Source organism: Labeo rohita, chromosome 1 (genome assembly GCF_022985175.1).
Source record: "Labeo rohita strain BAU-BD-2019 chromosome 1, IGBB_LRoh.1.0, whole genome shotgun sequence".
NCBI classification, from domain to species: Eukaryota; Metazoa; Chordata; class Actinopteri; order Cypriniformes; family Cyprinidae; genus Labeo; species Labeo rohita.
Window position 1 is genome coordinate 26,443,308 of NC_066869.1, and position 22,111 is coordinate 26,465,418.

The 22,111-nt window shown below is 35.5% G+C and overlaps 1 protein-coding gene across 1 annotated transcript; it reads right to left on the reverse strand.

The window, feature by feature from the left end:
* Positions 1 to 1,723: 1,723 nt before the first annotated feature.
* On the reverse strand, positions 1,724 to 11,012 carry mmaa (metabolism of cobalamin associated A). Its single transcript, XM_051124538.1, has 7 exons — positions 10,839 to 11,012; positions 8,939 to 9,361; positions 8,716 to 8,838; positions 7,375 to 7,545; positions 7,177 to 7,262; positions 6,254 to 6,403; positions 1,724 to 3,368 (listed from the first exon to the last, which is right to left on the reverse strand). The coding sequence occupies exons 2-7, from the start codon at positions 9,330 to 9,332 to the stop codon at positions 3,081 to 3,083; spliced, it is 1,212 nt and encodes a 403-aa protein (XP_050980495.1). The 5' UTR covers positions 9,333 to 9,361; positions 10,839 to 11,012; the 3' UTR covers positions 1,724 to 3,080.
* Between the last annotated feature and the right edge of the window lie 11,099 nt (positions 11,013 to 22,111).

A 22,111-nucleotide genomic window follows, 5' to 3' on the forward strand; every position in this document is an offset into this window, starting at 1 on the left:
TTGCATTGCAGAAATAAATAACATTTCTAAATGTGTTCAAATAGAAAACACGTATTTTAAATTCTAATGTTTCACAATTTTACAGCTTTTACTTTTGATCAAATCACAGTTTTGGTGAGCTGTTTTGGTGAGACTTGTTTAAAAAAATGTACAAACCACAAACTTTGGAACAGTACTGCATATTTTTAAACATGCTAATGAGACTCTAGTGAGACACTGGGTCCTGCATGTCCTTACACAAATCCAATCTTTCTAAATGTTAAATGTGTATGTAAGTACTGTTTAGGCTGCAGCATGATATCATAAACTGAAGAACGTTTCCACCAGACAAACCACAGTTCTGGGCTCTGCGGGTACAGTCCAGAAGCTCAGATCTAACGTATCTCCGTTTACAGAGAAAGGCCAAGAGCTTTTATTCGTGATTGATGGAGAGGGCGGCCCTCAGGTCTTTGGAGTTCATCAGTATTCACAAAGCATTCCAGTCTGAGTCATAAGACAGAAGCACAAGGCATAATGACTGGAAAGCATGTGCACAGGAGGCAGAACGTGTCTGTACGCAAACACGCGCAGCTTGCAGAACAAAAATGAGATGAGGTCACAGGAACTTGGGATTTATTGAAACAGAACAATGCTGGGTTACAACATGGCAGCGTTCAACATGGCTTATTCTCTTAAGAGTTTGTAAATCTCAGTTGTGGTACAACATCGAGACAGGAATGAACAGGACTGGAATCGCAGTCAGCATATTCGGAGTCTGTAAGGGGCAGGCCAACAGCACACTATTGTAGGCTGAGACAAACAGCAGTGGCATGCAGAGGAGCTTATTTACATAATGGACAAAGATCTCTCCAGGTCTACAGGTCCATCTAGTGTCAGCCTGAGAGAACATCAACTACTGGAATACACTCTACTGTATGAGCTCATTTACATTCATGTAATGGAGCTATGATGTAAGATCAGCAATATCATTTGCTGACTTGCAGAGAATTGTAAAAAAACTGTTCTGGTTCTGGATGATTTGGAACAAATACTTTAAGACTAAACAAAGGTGAATATCAGCGCTTTGCTTTTTTATCACTTTTTTGTTTTTTTACAGGAAAATGTTTATCACAACAGTATACTGCAGTAATGCTAGTAGTTTACATAGCATCAATGTACAGTAGGACTTAAAAACATAATTATATAAAACAATATACTGTTGGAAAGGTCAAAGGTCATTTACATGGAATCTTCCATTTTTTAAAGTATTTCTCCCCCAAAAATAGATATTTCTCCCCCATTTTATCATACATCTTATATCAAGTTATGGGAATATGTGACTAGGATATTCACAAGATGACTAAAATAGATAGCATATAAAATAATGAACAGTAATGTTTTCCACAGAATACCACAGAATGATTTCCAACAAAAGTGTTCATTTATGATCTTTCAGAATTAAAATAAAAAGCTTAAGGTTTAAATAATAAGGTTTAATAAAAGGTAATGCAGGAAGATTTTTTTATGATGTTTTACACTTTATTAGAAAGATACTGTATTGAGAGAAAAAAAAAAAATATTTTATGGATTCAGTGCAAATGTAAAGATGTACAAATAAAATCAAATAAACAGTAATGTTTCCAGCATTTTTATTTTTTTATTATTTACATTACACAGGTAATTCTAAAAATTCTAAAAGAATTTTATATTTTTAAATATTTTAAATACTATATTACTGTATAAATAAATAATGCATTGCATTTTATTGAAATCATATTTTTGGAATCAGTGCAAAAGTTTGCAGGAAAGCAAACATTTAACATTAATATTTGCTTTTGCTTTTGTAAAGAAAATGTTCAGTGATTTTTTTACATATGTTTTTAGATATTATATATTAGGTTATACATTATAAATGACTGTTTTAAGAATTTTTAATATATATATTAGGGCTGTCAGTTGAATAAAATTTGTAATCTAATTAATTAGATAATCTAATTAATTAATCGCAAATGCAATACATTTGGCCGTGAAAACACCACCCCAAAATTATTTTAAAGCTATTTTTTGTGTTAAATGAAAACGTATTAAGCAAACATTACAAACAGTAGCTTTAGAAAGAAATATATGATTTAATTCAACATAAAATGTATTACACGTTTAGGCTACAATGGTCTAACGTAAACTATTCAACATAAAAGAAGATAATTTGAGAAACATCTCCGTTTTTTCATTGTCATTGGTAATAGCTTTGTTACAGTATTCAAAATACCTTCTTTTATGTTCCACAACATAAAGTAAGACATTCAAGTTTGAGTAAATGATGCCGTCTAATTTTTTGGGGTGAACTATCCTTTTAAAGTGTTTTTCCCTTTTTTTTTTAAATGAAATAATACTCTAAATAAGAACTAAAACTGCCAGCAGGAGGCGGTAAATGTCCTTATGAGTCATTCATTCATTCGATTCGTTCAAATGGCTTATTTATTCATATGGATGGGCTTTTCAATCATTGGCTCAACATATTCGTTCAAAACGCAGATTCATTCAAAAAACTAAAACCTGCTGTGTTGCTCGAAGATGCACAATTCTGCTGTGGCTTTATAGGTAATATTTTTGTTGGCAAAACTGAGCAAAAACAGACAATATTGTGTTTAAAATATAACACAACACTAACTTCTTATTTACTGAACTGTTGTGTACAAACAGCACTCTTGCTGCTCATGTGATATCACTTATCATATTAATATGAGACAATTGTTTGTTTGTTTTTTAAATCACTGGCCCATGGGGGCTGGCAGAAAAGAATATTTTATTGCTGAGTCCCATAAAAATATCAGATTTCAGGTCATAGGGTGTAGAAGTTATTAATCATTTAATTTCCTTTTCTTTAAATACAATTTTACCAACTTTGCAAGATACAATAAACCACAATAATCTCATCTGTAATAATGATCAAATATCTTCAGTTCTTAAAATCCTTTAAAACCAGGTGAAACACAATTATCTTATTCACATAAGACTTAAGATATCAAAGGTAGTACGACTCGTTGCATGATCTTTCTTTCTTTCTATTGGCTTGTAGTTTCCAATCCAACAGCCTTCCGTCACTGTACACTGGAGAAGATTTTCAGAAGGAGGTCAGCAGCAAGACCGGGTGAGATATGTCCACTCGTGACCCTTCGTTCCAGCTCCGGGAGCTCGGCACGCACCGCTGGATGCTGCTGGAAGTGGCGTAGAGCGTTCTCCTGGATCAGATTCCACAACCACACCTTCTGCTGAGTTTGCCGCCGGACTCTAAGCTCCCCACTGCTTAGCATTGCATCCCGGAACTGTAGCATGGTATCCCACAGCTCAGGCACACCCTGCCCCGTCTGAGAAGATATGCGGACCACCTGACCACACGTGCAAAAGAGTGGAAAAGAGAGAGAAAGCATATAAAAATGTGTTGGTGTAGATGTGGAGAGCTAAACATAGATAAAAACAGAAAGAAGAGAAAGAAATAAGCAGACAGAACGGAAGCAGGCAGATGCTATATTTTTGAGCAGCCAGACTGGAAATGTAAAGGGTGTTCGCCCACACACGTCACTCTATCCTCGTTTTCAGTGAAAGACCTATATACTAGAGTCTTTAGGGAGGGCAAAAAAAATCAATATGACCGTCGCATTCTCCAGTACACGGATGGAGTTCAGAAATCATGCTGCTGAGAGGAGACAAAGGCTTTAGCGGTTTTCATCCATGTGGGTGGCCTCTAATCAGTGAAACGCATGAGGCAGCATTTGGCCATTCAAAGGGCTGCCTATGTTGGCGCTGTGCCCCGCGGGTAGAAGTAATACTGGGGGTGAGGGACAAAGAGGAAAAACTTGACAACGCAGAGCAGAGAATGATGGGAAAAGACAACAGAACACTCCGCTGGCCAGGAAAAACAGAGAATGAAGATATATAAATACATATATATACTAGTGGCATGCAGTGGTGTTTGGAAATGAGGAAGTAAAGTCCTCAGTTTTTTGTTTTGTTTTGTTTTTATTAAAGGGGTCATCGGATGCCCATTTTCCACAAGTTGATATGATTCTTTAGGGTCATGCTTTGGTTAAAATTTCTTAATGGTAGTGTAAATAACTCTGCAAAAATCATCCTGTTCTGGTCGAGGTTGCTTTAAATGTTAATGAGCTCTGCTGGCCCCGCCCCTCTCTTCTCTCTGTGGAGTGACGAACCTGTTTACTTTAGCCGCTAAACTTGCTAACTAGCACGTTATTAGGAAAAGATTCATTAAAAAACCCTTATACTGACTTCTGCTGTAAGTGAAGCTGGATCACGAATGATTCGCGCAAACATAGACAGATATATGTAGATCAAGAGGCGCATTCCATTCACAAACAAATGTAATCCACTGCATCTTCAGCAGCTCAGATGTCGGGAGTAAATGACGACCACTATGTTCATTATTACATCCAGCAACACAATGCCTCAATCGCTCATTCTGAGATATTCTTGTCTAACTTACATCCCTGCTGCGGCACTGAAACAATGGTGGTCGGACTGTTACAGCTGATGTAAGGCGGGTCTGAGGTAAGACGCTAATGTAAATCAAATATCGTGGGAGCGTCCTCTGTCGGTGTGACACCACACTGAGACAGGCATCCGAGAATGGCTCGATTTGAAAAAGGGGATATTATTTTTACAGATTAATTAAAAACCACTGCATGGTTTTTTTTTATCATTATAGGGTAGATTTGTACATACACTGCCAACACGCATTAATGTTCAAACAACATGTAAAAGTGAACTTTGCATCCGATGACCCCTTTAAATAAATGTAAATTTATGTCCCAGTCACATTTTCTTCATTAAATAAGGATTACTTACACTATCTGAAAAAGTTTTTATATTGTTATATTGATTAACAATGTAATCAATATTCTTTTTATTGAAGTTAGTGTTTTTAGAAGGAGTAGTCCACTTCCAGAACAAAAATTTACAGGTAATTTACTCATCCCCTTGTCATCCAAGATGTTCATGTCTTTCTGTCTTCAGTTGTAACAAAATTATGTTTCTTGAGGAAAACATTTCAGGATTTCTCTCCATATGGTGGACTTCTATGGTGCCCGCGAGTTTGAACTTCCAAAATGCATATTAAATGCAGCTTCAAAGGGTTCTAAACGATCCCAGCTGAGGAAGAAGGGTCTTATAAGATAATAGTAGTTGCATTTAAGTTTTAAGTTTGAAGTTGCATTTAAACTGCATTTTGAAGTTCAAACTCATGGGCACCAAAGAAGTCCACTATATGGGGAACATTCCTGAAATGTTTTCCTCAAAAAAAACAAAAACAAAACATAATTTCTTTATGACTGAAGAAAGAAAGACATCTTGGGTGACAAGGGATGAGTAAATTATCTGTAAATTTTTGTTCTGGAAGTGAACTTCTCCTTTAAATTTCACCAAGTTGATTACTTACTAAAAACATGTTTTCATGTCATTTAAAATCTTATTTTGATGTAACAATGTGGTTATATCTAAGTTTTTGAGAGTTTTCTTACTTTTTAAAATTAGTCTTCGGAGTAATGTCGTTAAATTGTGCATTCCACTGATTCGCGAATGCGGTATGTGCATGAACACAAGAGGCAGGATTTATCATATGAACCAATCACAGCCAATCATAACCAGTCATATCTAATCATATTGCATTAAAGGCATTGCCTCCTCTAACATGACTTTACTGTTAAAACTGTTGGGCCATTTTTCTTTAGAATAACGAGTGACATACATATATTTATACACTGCAATTTAATTTGAATATATTTTAAAATATCATTTATTTCTGGGATAGGAAAACTGAATTTTCATCAGCCATTACTCCAGTCTTCAGTGTCACAAGATCCTTCAGAAATCATTCTAATATGCTGATTCGCTGCTCAAGAAACATTTCTTATTACACATTGAAAACGGTTGTGCTGCTTACTACTTTTTTGAACATTTCAAACATTTGGTAGTGCATACGTGAATTCCCTGTCTTTCTCTCTAACATCTATAAAAATCTGCAGTCTGCATGTTGTGAAATGAGCTAAAACCAGTTGTTTTAGATTCTTTAACGGCCATTTTCTTTAAAAAAAGAAGGGCCATCGCATATCTAATTGTCATATTATATTTCACTAAATAAAAAAACTAAATAAAATTAATTACAATTGCTCTCTCTTTGGGTATGCGTAAGTTGTGAATGTAAACCATGATTATTAAAAAAAAAAAAAAAAAAAAAAAAAAAAAAAAAAAAATCACACACCTTTGGTTTCCAGACCTTGGACTTCTTTCGAAGTAACTTCAGGGCACTTGTGTATTCTGCCTGTATCTTCCGTGCTGGAACAACCAATTCGCCATCTGATTTTGTAACCACCACCAAGTCAGCCATCTCAATAATTCCTCTTTTGATTCCCTTTTTAAAAATGCAGTACAAGCCACTATCAATGAGTTTCACAAACAAATATCACTTATAATATAAAAAGTTAATATATAAATATATTTATATAATATATAAAAGTTCAGATCATGCAGATAATATTCTATAACAAGAGTGAGAACTCTTTTTGACTCCAAGGGCATTCTTTTTTTTAAAATACATTTATATATAATTTTCTAATATTCTTTTTTTGAAATGTTTTACTTACAATTTCTCCCCAGTAAAAATATTGATTAAAATTAATTTAAAAAATTAATTTTGAAGTTGAAATTGAACTATTAAAAGGGTAGTTTACCCAAAATTTTGTCATTAATTACTCACCATCATGTTGTTCCAAACCTGTTAGACCCTCATTCAATTTTGGAACACAAATTAAGATATTTTTGATTAAATCCAGGAGCTTTCTGACCCTCCATAGACAGCAAGGGTCTTTCCACGTTCAAGGTCCAGAAAGGTACCAAGAACATCAACAAAATAGTCCATGTGACATCAGTGGTTCAACCGTAATTTTACGAAGCTACGAGAATACTTTTTGTGCACAAACCCTCCCCAAAAATAACAACTTTATTCAACAATTCTTCTCATTTGCGTCATTATTTTGGGTGTTTTTTTTAATACAAAAAATATTGAGGATGAGTAATTAATGACAGATTTTTCATTTTTGGGTGAACTAACTATTAAAGTCATTTTAAGGCCTCCACGGCAATACGTCTATGGCAATAGGTATCAAGTAAAGGAAGTGTGTATACCTGTAGTTCATCGCCCCCTGCTGGTGGGATCAGCAGCACAAACATATCCACCATGTCAGCCACAGCAAACTCAGACTGACCCACACCTGTGTAAAGTTTTAAACTTCAATGACACTGCAGAGTTACTTTGCATACCTAGATGTTTTTTAAAGGATAAGCATAAAACTGCATCAAAATTAAACTGGAATGAAGGCTTACCCACGGTTTCCACTAGTACAATGTCATAGCCTGCACCCTCACAGAGGACTATGGCTTCGTTGGTGGTTCTTGTCACACCACCGAGGGTTCCTGATGTGGGAGATGGTCGGATGTAAGCGTTCATGTCTCTGGAGAGCTCTGTCATTCGTGTTTTGTCCCCCATTAGTGAACCTGCATACAAAGTTAGCTAAAAATTTTAGTTTTTCAGCAAAGATGCATTATATTGACCAAAAGTAGCAGTAAATACAAACAATGCTGTTTTTTAAAATTTTCTCTTAATTTAAGAGTCTTGAAAAAAATGGATCATTTTCCATGAAAATATGAAGGATCATGTGACACTGAAAACCCAAGTAATGGCTTCTGCAAATTCAGCATTGCATACATTTTGAAAAATCTCCAAATAACATTATTGTTCTGAAAATATGATAAAAAATGTCAAGATTAATATTTTTAACCACATAAAAACAACTAAAAACTGACTAAAGTGACTCAGTTGAGGTCAAAAGTTTACATATACTTATTTTACCAAAGTCAGAAGGATCATACAAAATGCATGTTATTTTTTATTTAGTACTGACCTGAATAAGATATTTCACATAAAAGACATTTGCATATAGTCCACAAGAGAAAATATTTATAAAATGACCTGATTCAAAAGTTCACATACATAATGATCCACAGATGTTTTTTTTTTTTAAGTAATAGCTGTTCATAAGTCCTTTTGTTTGTCCTGAACAGTTAAACTGCCCACTATTCTTCAGAAAAACCCTTCAGGTCCCACAAATTACTTGGTTTTTCAGTCTTTTTGTGTATTTGAATCCAGTGACTGCATGATTTTCGCATCCATCTTTTTACACTGAGGGGCTATTACAGAAGGTTCAAATGCTCACTGATGCTCCAGGAGGAAAAACTATGTAATAAGGCAGGGGTGTAAACTTTTGAACAGAATGAACATGCATACATTTGTCTTATTTTGCCTAAAATAATTTTTTTTATTTAGTACTACCCTTCAGAAGCTACAGAAGATAATTACATGTTTCCCAGAAGACAAAATAAGTTATATTTACCCTGATATTCAAATTCAAAAAGTCATAAACTATTATTTTTTCTTGTGGACTATATGTAAACGTCTATTATGTGAAATATCTAATTTAGGTCATTACTAAATAAAAAAACAACATGCATTTTGTATGATCCCTCTTATTTTGGTAAAATATTTAACATTTTGCAGATTCTGCAAGGTGTATGTAAACTTTTGACCTCAGCTGTACATATGCCAACATCTAAAGCACAAAGGAAAAAACTGGCACCATAATTTCTAACATTTGAGTGTCTGTTCACCTCCAGTTGTGCACGAGGAAGGATCCACAGCCAGTACTGACACTTTATGTCCTCTTCCTGTCAGCATCTTCCCAACAACCTCGATGAATGAAGACTTTCCAGCACCAGGGGGACCAGACAGTCCTGAAGTCACACATACAAAGATGTGATTGAAGATTGAGGCAATCATGCAAACAGCAATACAGTTCAGCTTCACTCCTACAGTTCACGTCACCTTACTGACCCACTCTGAAAGCCACTGGATTTCCACCATTGCGTTTCTCCTGCTCCTGACGAAAGGCCAGCACTCTTTGAAGCAGGACCTGGGCCAACTCTTTCTTCCTTGGATGCTGGGTCTCCACAAGGGTTATAGATTCCGCGAGAGCTGCCCTTTGACCCCCGATAAGTCCATCATAAAGCTTGGCCAGTAGTCTTTTCTCCCTGTCAGTCAGGTCTGAAATGTGATGGCTGAAGGCAGTCTCTGCTGAAACAGATCTCGTCTGTTGGAGGGTGCAGAGGGAGGCATAGCACAGTTTTACAGTAGGCCTACAAAGGGAATGTCTTAATGCTGTTGTACTGCGTATAGAAGAAAGAGCAGCAACACGATGAAGAATTGGAAAAACTCTAGTTGGACCCATCTTCCTTTTTCTGTTGAGTATAACTTGTTCTGTGAAAATAGCAAAGAACATTCATGTGATTAGCTATGTGTAAAAGTGGTAAACATTACAGCTTTATCAAAATATACCATTGTAACCATAGTGTACGCAAATGATCATGTCATGTTCCATGAATAATGTACAAAACAGGGCCTTGTTTCTTTTATATGTGTGACCCTGGACCACAAAAACCAGTCTTAAGTCGCTGGGGTTTATTTGAAGCAATAGCCAAAAATACATTGTATGGGTCAAAATTATCGATTTTTCTTTTATGGCAAAAATCATTAGGATATTAAGTAAAGATCATGTTCCATGAAGATGTAAAATTCCTACTGTAAATGTATGAAAACTTAATTTTTGATTAGTAATATACATTGTTAAGAACATTATTTGAAGAATGTGAATGTGATGTGATTTTCTCAATATTTTGATTTTTTTTGCACCCTCAGATTCCTGATTTTTAAATAGTTGTATCTCGGCCAAATATTGTCCTATCCTAACCATACATCAATGAAAAGCTTATTTATTCAGCTTTTATATGATGTATGAATCTCAATTTTGAAAAAATGACCCTTACGACTGGTTTTGTGATCCAGGGTCACATATGTATATACATTTATACACACACACACACACATATATATATATATATATATACAGGAAGTAAACCGAGGTTTTTAACTTTTTGGAAATTAACAAAATATCACATGAGAATTTTTCAATAAGGTAAAATTGTAACACTGTTACCAAAATTTGGGAAAGAGTTTAAAACACTAATTTACTTATTGACTTCCACAGAAATAAACACACAAAAAAATCTAACACTATGTAAATAATGCAGTTAAAAAAATAACAGTTTTGCAAATTTAGCAACTCATTAGGCTTATTTGGGATCAAATGCTTGTAAAGCTAAATACTTAAAAGTTTGAGAGACTTTTTTTTATTTATTTATTTTTTTAAATTGACCTTTGATTTGAAACTTTTGGGGCCAACATTTTAGGTAACAGATATGTGATACTCTTTGAAAATAGCTGCTTTTGATGCTAGGTTTTATGTTTATGTTATATAACACTTTATCAAACATATCAAATATTGTTATTTAAAAGTATATGATTTGTGCATTTGGATAACAGTTCAAAAAAAGGTACAGAGACGTTCACCTGTACACTTGCTGTTATAACGCTGTAGTAATTTGACATTAGCCACTACAGAAAAACACAGATTAAACAAAATGATAGCTTCTGAAAGCTTTTTACAATATTAGTTCATTATAAATTCACAGTGATAACAAAAATTGGAGCAAACAGGATATTTTGGCGAAAACTATTGTTCATTTTCAGACAAAATTCTACATCATATGGGAGCCACTGATCTCTGTTATTAGATCACATCAGTTCATGACACATTTAAAAAAAATGACAGCGTGTTCATTGAATCAGACAGGACACCGACAATCAAAAACAGAAATCATCATCAATGAAAGCTCACCAAGATTCCTTAAACCGTCTGTTTATCGCCTTAAAGCCATCTGTAGTTTAGGTTCTGTCTTCATTTGGGCAGACCGATTAATAACGAAAGTCTTAATAAATCTTGTATCTCATGGGTTCACCAAATCAGCTGTGATACTATTGACACTATCACCAATGCTGCCGAGGTCGTGTAAGTGAGGAACGTCAATGTTTTTTCAAAATAAAAGCGTTCACTCTTCAAAATTAAAGTATTTCATTTTTGTCCATTCACACAAAAAACATCCTAATAAAATTCCCAGCTTCAAATACTAGATAATGATGTTGTAGGTATCGAAAGTTTTCTTTTTTAATTTTTTTTTCTCAGATTAGATGATTGTATTGGAAGGTGTCATATTGTTAAAATAAATTATTTTTATATATCAAAGAGTTTAATCGTCTTTATTAACGCAGTAACCACAATTACGTTGTATTAGCGTTTTTCCACTTTGTAAAAACGTCATAACTTTTTTTTTCTGGCGTATTTATTTACAAAAGATATTGTTTTGTTTGTTTTTACAATATAAATGCATTTTGTCATGTTGCACAAACATAGGCTATCATGCGCCATTGCTGATTACATGGTTTATTCAATCAATAAATCAATATTTTTAATACAAAACAAATACATTTTTTTAATGTAATTTATTTTAAGAATGAACAGAATATCAAATGAATAAAATATTTAAAAAATAGTGATGTTACTACATGTACATGTCTGCACATGTACACATGTACATGTCTGCCCTCCTGTGGTCGTGAGAGAAAACGCAACCAATAGCCAATGATGATTCAGTAATACAAGAGAGAGAGAATGGGGAAAATAGATATTCAAAATGTTTAAATTATCACATAGCCCTAATATGGATGTAAATTATTTAAAGAAACCAAAAAACAAAAAACAAAAAAACAAATAAAGTTCTTAGCAATGCACATTACTAATAAAAAATAACGTTTTGATATATTTACGGTAGGACATTTACAAAATATCTTCATGGAACATGATCTCTACTTAATATCTTAATGATTTTTGGTATAAAATTTTTTTTTGACCCATACAATTTTTTGTTGGCTATTGCTACAAATATACCCGAGCAACTTATGACTGTTTTTGTGGTGCAGGGTCACATATATTAAACCTTAAAATGAGGGATGAGTCAAAAGTATCAATTATTCTAGGCCTACTAGAATTATTATCAAACAATTACATTAATGTGGTAACATATAAATATATCTTAGTGCCTTAACTGCTTATATTTAATAATGCATTTTTGCCAGCTACAAAAACAGCGATAAACAGTGGGAAGGAGGTGCCGTTGTTAAGGGAGTGCGATGAAGTACGGCCTTCCGGTAATTTTTACATTTTATGTTTATTATAATTATTTTTGTTATAGACAGCAAGTTGTTTTTGCCTTTGACGATAATTTGAAGAAACCACTTCCATCTAACCATAATAAAAATAGTCTTTCCTCCAGCCTGATCTGGAAATCATCCTGACAGGCCTTGCCAATAAAGATCCCAGCTCACATCATTGAGCTGCTGGACTGGCAGGACCTCCCCGACCATTATGTTATGGTCTTGCAGTGCCCCTCGCCTGTGAAAATCTCTTCGACTTTTCGGAGCAGTGTGGGGGCATCTTCAACGAAGAGTTCGCATGGCATGTGATGCAGCAGGTCACTGAGGCTGCTAACAAGTGCTGTAGCCACAGAGTTCTCTACAGAGACATCAAGCTGGAGAACTTGTAAGTGAACACAAACACCCTAGATGTGATACTGACTGATTTCAGCTGCATGGACATGCTGTGTGAAATGCCATACAGCACTTTCAGTGGCAATTTAACTTTCAAGCATGTTGCACATGCTCATGGATACAGAGAAATCACGCTGTGGCAATTCAAACCTACACATTTCTTTCCTCCAGACACAAGGGAGTACTGCCCCCTGAATATTATGTTTTTTTACACTTTGGTTTGCAGCTATCTAGACCACACAGATCTGGTCAAGATCAAGGACTGGCTGTGGTTTCTGCCCAGCTTGACAAAAGATTTTCACAAACAAGGTCAATAATTAGTATACGAAAACAAAAACTACCTACTACTTAAGTCAAAGTCAAGTCAAATCTGTTCTGTAATGTATTTATTCAATTAACCTGATTTTGTTTCTGTTTTTGTTTTAGGTCATCCCGCCACCCAGGAAGTGCTTTTTAGTTATTTTAGCGTCTGGTGTACTGACACGAGTGGCCCATCCATCCCTCTAGTCCTTAGTGTCTGGTGAGGCTGGCAAGCTCTGGTAGCATCAGGTGCCAAGGCTTGAGGCAGAAATATTTGTGTCTTCCGATATTGCTGCCTAGGGATGTGTACATTGTTTGTTTTTTTTGTTTGTTTGTTTGCCACTTTTTTAATGATGCTCCCTGTCATGGACATCCCAGTCTCAGAGCTGCTGCCCACTGCTTCCTGTCTCAACCACACCAGTGCCAGATGTCCATCTTGCCTGTCCCAGGTGGTCTGTTATGGCTATCCAGAGCTCCCCGTTAAAGATGCCCCAGAGTTTCCCAGAGCATCTTGTCTTGGCGACTGTAGTAGGCAGTAGTTCTGCCACAGCTATCTCCAAAGTAATGGCCATCCAGTTTCTAAACTCCCTGTCATGGACGGCCCCAGCCCTTTGCCAGAACTCCTATCTCAGCCTCTCCAGTCCCGGAGTTCATTTGATGTCCACTCCAGTTCAAAATATTTTTGTTTTGGCCACTTCATCTACCTAAGAGGTTCTTAATATGGACACTGCAGAAGTTCCTGCCAGTTTTGCCCCAGTGGTTCCTTTCAAGGCAGTTTTGTTGTCACCATCGCACCAGAGGTTCTGTTCATGGCTGCCCAAGATGTTTCTTTTACAGTTACTCCAGATCTTGCTACTGTTCTTAAAAGCTCTGAGTCTTTGCATTTCCTGTTGAAGCCAATAAGGTAGAAGATCTCCCTGTCATAGAGGCCTCAGAGGTTCTTTGTTCCTGCCCTAGAATGACTGGGAAGACTCCACAAGGAAACATCTTCACTCATTCAGGAAAAAATTGTAGCATTATATGTTTTGTTTGTTTTATAATCTAGTGAAATTTCTAGCAGAACTTCTCTTATGTCTCATGAAAGGCTCCCTTCTTGAACATTGATGTGTGTTGGCAGTGTACGTACAAATCTACCCTATAATGATAAAAATCATGATAAAAATGTAATTAATCTGTAAACATAATATTCCCTTTTTCAAATCGAGCCATTCTTAGATGCCTGTCATTGTTGCGTCACACCTACAGAGGCTGCTCCCACGATAGTTGATTGACATGAGCATCTTACCACAGATCAGCTGCAACAGTCCGCCCTCCATTGTTTTGATGCAGGAGCGGGGATGTAAGTTAGACAAGAACTGAGCGACTGACTTACTCCCGACATCTGAGCTGCTGAAGATGCAGTAGATTACATTTGTTTGCGAAGGGAATGCGCCTCCTGATCTACATATACAGTGCCCTCCACTAATATTGGCACCCTTGGTAAATATGAGCAAAGACAGCTATGAAAATAAATCTGCTTTGTTTATCTTTATGATCTTACATTCTAAAAATTCACAAAATGCTAACCTTTCATTGAAGTAAAACAATTAAAAGTGGGGGGAAACTTACGTTATGAAATAAATGTTTTTCTCATATGCATGTTGGGCACAATTATTGGCACCCTTAGAAATTATAATGAGTAAAATATCTCTGAAGTATATTCCCATTCATATTTGCATTTATTTAGCACACTAGAATGATATTATCCAGCAATAACTTCCTGTTTCACAAGATTATAAATATGAGGAGCACAAAGGCCAAATTTCCTTAATCATCCATCACAAGGAATAAAACCAAATAAAATAGTTCTGATGTGCAGAACAAGATTGTTGAGCTTCACAAAATAGAAAATGGCTCTAAGAAAAGAGCTAAAGCATTGAAAATCACAATTTCCATCATTAGGACAATAATTAAGAATTCCAGTCATCTAAAGATGTTACAAATCTGCCTGGAAAGGGATGTGTGTCTATATCGTCCTAATGCATGGTGAGGAGGAGAGTTTAAGTGTCCAAAGACTCTCCAAGGATCACAGTAGGAGAATTGCAGAGATAAGTTGAGTCTTGGGGTCAAAAGACTAAAAAAAAAATTCAAACAGCCCCTACGTCACCAAATGTTGTTCAGGAGGGTTTCAAGAAAAATCCTCCTTGCACATCCAAAAACAAACTCCAGCATATTCAGTTGTCAGACATAACTTAAATTTCAAGCGGGACTGGCTTCTGTGGTAAGATGAAACTAAAAAAAAGAGCTTTCTGGCAGCAAAAACTCAAAATAGGTTTGGTACAAAAAGTACCCCATGCTCACGGTTAAATATACTGCTGGATCTTTAATGTTGTGGGCTTATTTTCCTGCCAGAGGTCCTGGACATCTTGTTCAGATACATGGCATCATGGATTCTAGCAAATACCAACAGATAAAAAATGTAAACCTGACTGCATCTGTTAGAAGTTCTATAATGAGCTGTGGTTGGATCTTCCATCAGGACAGTGATCCAAATCAAACATCAAAATCAACACAAAAATGTGTTACTGAGCATAAAATGAAGCTTTTGCCATGGCCCTCCCAGTTGCCTAACCTCAACCCTATAGAAAATGCGTGAGGTGGACTGAAGAGAAGAAGCACCAGCATGGAGCTGGGAAACTAAAGGATCTGAAGAGTTTCTGTATGAAGGAATAGTCTCTGATCTCTTGTCAGGTGTTCTCCAAACTCTTCAGGCATTAAAGGAGAAAACTCAGAGCTGTTATCTTGAATAAAGGGTGTTGCAATAATTGGGTGCCAATAATTGTGGTCAGCATGAACTAAAGAAAAACATTTATTTCATAATAAGATTTTGCCCCTGATTTCCATAGTTTTACTTAAATTATAGGTTAGAATATTGTGAATTTTTTTAATTAAATATTAAAAGGATAAACAATGCAGATTCATTCTCACAGCCACCTTTGCTCATATTTACCAAGGGTGCCAATATTAGTGGAGGGCACTGTATCCGTCTATGTTTGCACGAATCATTTGTGATCCAGCTTCACTTACAGCAGAAGTGAGTCTAAGGGTTTTTTAATGAATCTTTTCCTAATAATATGCTAGTTAGCAAGTTTAGCGGCTAAACACGGCTAAAGTAAACAGGCTCGTCACTCCACAAAGAGAAGAGAGGGGGAGGAGAGCAGAGCTCATTTGCATATAAAGCAGCCTCAACCAGAACAGGATGATGTTTGCAGAGCTGATTTTGGAAAGGTAAAAAGGGTGTTGTTTGACACTACCATTGAGAATTTTCAACCAAAGTATATTGTAGACTTTTTATTATGACTCTAAAGAATCATATCAACTTGTGGAAAATGGCCATCCGATGACCACTTTAAAACATGGCATTATCTCTCTCTCTCTCTCTCTCTCTCTTTCCTACGGAATTACCTGTACGGAAGCAGTGATCTATGATATAGATAATATACAGTTGTGGTCAAGGGTGTAAACTTTTGAAAAGAATGAAGATGTGTACACTTTTCTTATTTTGGCTAAATATTTTTTTTTTTTTCATTTAGTACTTAAAAAGTTTTAACATTTCGATTCATATTCAATTCAGTTCAATTCAAGTGTGTTTGTATAGCACTTTTCACAATACAAATTTTTACAAAGCAGCTTTACAGAAAATTAAAGTTTTTACAATATATTTAGTAGTAGCTTACTAGTGGCGACTATGTCAAGCTGATGTACAAATGGCAGAAATGTACGGTAAAAATCCACAAAATTTGTGGGACCTGAAGTATTATGTACTTAGAAACTTTAGAAACAACTATTACTTTATTTTGTGGACTATATGTAAACATCTTTTATGTGAAATATCTTATTAAGGTCAGTACTAAATAAAAGATAACATGCATTTTGTACGGTCCCTCTTATTTTGGTAAAATAGTTAACTTTTTTTCTGATACTGCAATGTGTATGCAAAATTTTGACCATAACTGTATCTATAATCTAATTAAAATCTGTGGGTGAAAAGCAAGTCTGTAGTGACTGGTTAAAGTTTATTACTTAATTTTCATAGTTTTCTTAATGTAACAATTTCATTAAAGTTGTGATACTGTGGATAAATCAGTGATAGACAATATTTTTGTCATTTGCGCATGCAGACACTAACAAAAGTTTGTTTTTTTAAATCAGATCTTTACATTATGTCATTGTTCAATGACTACATCAGTCAACGCTGCTAAACATTATTAGAAATCTGCATTATAGTATAGTAGAGTTTATTGCTAACTTCTCTGTCACATGAAAAGGTGTTGTCTCATACCAATGAACATTAATATTTTAAATATTCTGTTTGTGTTTAAAACTAAAACTATCGAGAACAGAGGTAATAACATCTGATCCATGCTATAAAAAGATATTATAATCACAATTATTTAAAAACAGTAAACATTAGTAGAAACAGTGACCATACAAATGAAATATTCACTGGGTAAGTGTTTACAAGGAATGGTTTGTATATTTGACAAACCTGATTAAAATGATAAAGACTCCAGTTAAAGGAGTCCACATCAGAATAGTACATTACAGTGTTAATAAATGTGTTATTTTTCTTCTACAATCATATCTCTGACGTGTCACTAGCTCCATCTGCTGGTGAGTCTTCATAAATGCATCAGGTTCATTTTAAAGCAGCGACTGTTTTGTACCCCTGTAGACTTCAGGGGGCAGTGCTGAGTTTGAGCATTGGAGAGTCTCTCAAAAAGTATAACGCAGGAAAGCGGTTTCCAAACTCGATCCCCGAGGGCTACTGTCCTGCAAAGTTTAGCTCCAACTTGCCTCAACACACCTGCCTAGACGTTTCTGGTGTACCTATTAAGACCTTAAATTAGCTGGTTCAGGTGTGTTTAATTGGGATTGGACACCTGCCCTCCAGGAGCAGGATTGGACACCCCTGGTATAACGTTTGGGAGAATTCTGGGATCTCTTACCTTTCAAAACAATATTTGAGGATAGACATAAGAATAGATGCCTAAATGAACACACAAATAGAGGCACTTCTGGTGTTCAGCTCTTTCATCACAAGCAGTGCAATTTCATAGCCTACTTAAAATAATACAACAAAAACAATACTCAAAGCTCTGTCTGTGAAATAACACTTGCTATTCCTTCTCGTAAAATATAGATTAATAACATTATGCTTAAAATTTCTTTCTGGTCACCTGGATTGATCATTTGACACAACCACTAATCCAACCTGCAGGGACCACTACTTCCATTGAACTGCTCCAAACTCATATGATTAAATTTTGTATTGTACGAGATGGCAGTTGGCCTACAGCAGTTTTTTTTTTTTTTCCCCTTTAACCTTGAGGACCGTTGTGCTGTAGAATTTAGTTTTATCCCTAATTAAACACAGCTGAACAAGTTAATCAAGTTCTTCAGGATTAGGCTGCTAGAAAGTTACAGGCAGTTTTGCTTGATCCGGGTTGGAGCTAAACTTATCAGTACAGTGTACCTCGATGGCCATAGTTCAGACACCTTAGACAATATGGTTATGGGCCACCAGATATTAAGCAGAAGCAGAAGTCCCCCCCCAATCCATGTCCAATTTCTCCATATTAAACTCAAACAACAAATAATAATTGTTTATGTGATTGTCTTACAAGTTTTGAAAAATGACCTTGTTCAAAAGTTTACATACACTTTATTCTTAATACTGTGTTGTTCCTTTAATGGAACTTTGGTTAAACTTTAAGATGCATCTTTTTACACTAAGGACGACTGAGGGACTCAAATGCAACCATTACAATAGGTTTTGTCCGTAGTTTTTAATGGACGTAATCCTCTTTACACTGTATTTATACACAGATGGATGTTGTGCTAACTCAAAATCATGGCCAATAGCATAACTTCATTTAAATATCCAGGACGCAAAACCTGATTTTACCAAGTACAACATGTTCCTAGATCAACATCTTTGTTGACCCTGGAACAACATTGTGATTAACCAATCAGATTTGAAAAAACAGTTTATAGTTTCTGTGAATAGTTTACAATCAGTGTTTGGTGCTTGTTTGGTGCAGTGTCATTCATCTATCATTTCCTCTGATTTAACGGATTACTCATGGGTAAGGTTAGGTTTAGGTGTAGGGATATGGTCAAGATTAAATTTTTGGATTAAAATGGAACACATCTAACTCAGCAAAATCAGGATGTGCAGAAGGCGACATGCAAAACGTTTTATTATAGGAAAGCGTTTGTGTCTGAAAAATGAGACTCTGCTGAGATTTCTTAAAGTAAAAAAGTACTTAAAAGTGCTTAAAGTAATTTTACTTACTATCATTCAAACTTTTCAATTCTAATTGCAGGTGTGTCGTATATAATATTAAAGAATACAGATTTAATGTGTGAACGGATTATGATTGGACACTAGAGGGAACTGTTCACAAGCGTTTTTGTTGTAAATTTACGACGCTATAACTGTAATGCGTTGAATGTTAATAAAACATCTTAATAACGTGAGACATATGGTTTACCTTTAAAAATATATGTAGGTATCGACAAGACTAGTTTTAACAGACATTTATAAAAGAGCAAGGTTTGAGAGTTGTGAAAGCCCAGGAAAAAATAAACATAGGGTTGACATGAAGAAGGCCTATTCATCTTTAATGCATCTTAATTTTGAATTTTTTTTTTTAAACAAACAGCGTTTCACTTCACAGGACGTTATTTTATGGACGTTATGATCGTGTGGATTACTTGTGGATTATTGTGATGTTTTTATCAGCTGTATTCACTCTCATTCTGAATTTAGACACCTATTCACAGAAGAGGAATCATTGGTGAGCAAGTGATGTAATGCTACATTTCTCCAAATCTGTTCCTATAAAGAAACAAACTCATCTACAAATTTGGTGACCTGAAGGAGCGTACTTTTCCAGCAACATTTCATTTTTGGATGAGCTATTCCTCTTAAATAGACTTGAGAGGTCAAAAGTGTACACACACCTTGCAGAATCTGCAAAATGTTATTTTACCAAAATAAGAGGGATCATACATAAGATATTTCACATAAAAGACATTGACATATAGTCTACAAGAGAAAATAATAGTTGATTCTTTAAAAAAATTAACCCTGTTCAAAAGTTTACATACACTTGATTCTTAATACTATTACCTGAATGATCCACTTTTTTTTTCTGAACAGTTACCCGCTGTTCTTCAGAAAAATCCTTCAGGTCCTACAAATTCTTTGGTTTTTCAGCATTCGTTGTGTATTTGAACCTTTTCCAACATTGACTGTATGATTTTGAGATGCTTCTTTTCAAACAGAGGACAACTGAGGGACTCATATGCAACTATTACAGAAGATTCACACGCTCACTGATGCACCAGAAGGATAAACAATGCATTAAGAGCCAGGGGTGTAAACTTTTGAACAGAATGTGTACATTTTTCTTATTTTCCTTTTTTTTCATTTAGTACTATCCTTCAGAAGCTACAGAAGATGCTTACATGTTTCCTAGAATACAAAATAAGTTAAAACTACCGTGATCTTCAAATTCCAAAAGTTTTTACACCTGGCTCTTAATGCAATGTTTTTCCTTCTGCAAATATCTTTTATGTGAAATATCTCGTTCAGGTCAGTCCTAAATAAAAAATAACATGCATTTTGTATGATCCCTCTTATTTTGGTAAAACAATTAAAATTTTGCAGATTCTGCAAGGTGCATGTAAACTTTGACCTCAACTGTATGTTCTCAGTGATATCTCAATGTTTATCATATTTAGCGTATCAGTATTGAGTGTTCAAAAACATTCCTGCATAAATGTTTGCAAACAGAAATCTGCATTAGACAGAGGTTATCATCAGAAAGGTAGCTGGCCAGGTCCTGTGGTTAATTGCCACTAATTGGATGAAGGACGGAGAGAATGAGGAGGATTGGAAAGGAAAGGCAGCTTCAGAATCAACAAAGTGGTGTGGGGGTGAATGAGAAAACCTGATACCTACAAGCCCTCCCATAAATTCAATTGCTGGGCTATCTTTGTAACCTTTGACCTACCGCTGCTACAGTTACAGCACTGTGGTAGCCATGGCAGCTACGATCAATGAAGCGATGGGGATGACATCATTCATTGCACACAATGTCTTGCATGCTCACAACTGTTGAATTCAAGGAAAACCCTGCAGCTAAGATTCTAAAAGCCTTATTTGTACTTTGTAGTTTTTTCTGTATTTAGCACATTACACTACATATTTTGAATGGTCCAGTGGGATGTTTTTAACTCAAGCTGACAGCGCACATATTTGCACTGTATAAGTCTTTAACGTGAGTTTAAATTAAAATGAGTTTAGGGTGGATCTGGCTTTTGTTGTAATATAAGCTTCATTGTGTAAATGCTGAGTTAGTCTTCCCTCCTATGTTTTCTTTGGCATTATAGTGCATATACTATTATTCCTTTCTAAGAAAAGCAAATCAGACATGGAAGCTTTGTTTACAGCCAGAGCTATTTTCACCACACAGAACTCTGTTTGGAATACGCCACAGGAAAGGATGATGTCAGAGGACTATCGCTTACAATATCTCCAGATGGACGCAGCACCACAGCGCTTGTCTCATGAGAAATGACCTTACAGTGTTGAACTGAAGGAACATCTGTGATATGGGAATAAAAATATCACTCCGTCTTCCAAGTTGCATGATGTAATGCAGGAGTTATATTTGCTGAACATGCAAACAATAGCATCACCAACACCTGTCAAATGAACACAGAGTGTAAAATGAATAGTTCATGCAAATATCCACCAACGTATTTGTTTAGAATGGTTTGGGGTTGTTAAATGGTGCTTGATCTGTGCATATTTCTGTCATGATTCAACTTTTTCATTGCCAAAAGCAATATTATGGATAGAGGAATTGTATTGTTGAACTGTTTGACCTCATTCTGATGGTACCCATTCACTGTAGAGCATCCATAAGACAAATAACAAATTCATCTACATCTTGGATGGCTTGAGGGTGAGTACATCTTAAGCAAATGTTATTTTTTGGGTGAAACATTCCTTTAGGTGCTTAGCTTTATTCATGTATATAGCATTTGAGGTTTTAATAATCTGAGTTAATATTTTGCCATTTTATGAGTCTAAAATATTAAGTCATTGCTCATGTGTAGAGTTCATTTGTTCTGTCTGGGGTCTTGTGGTCC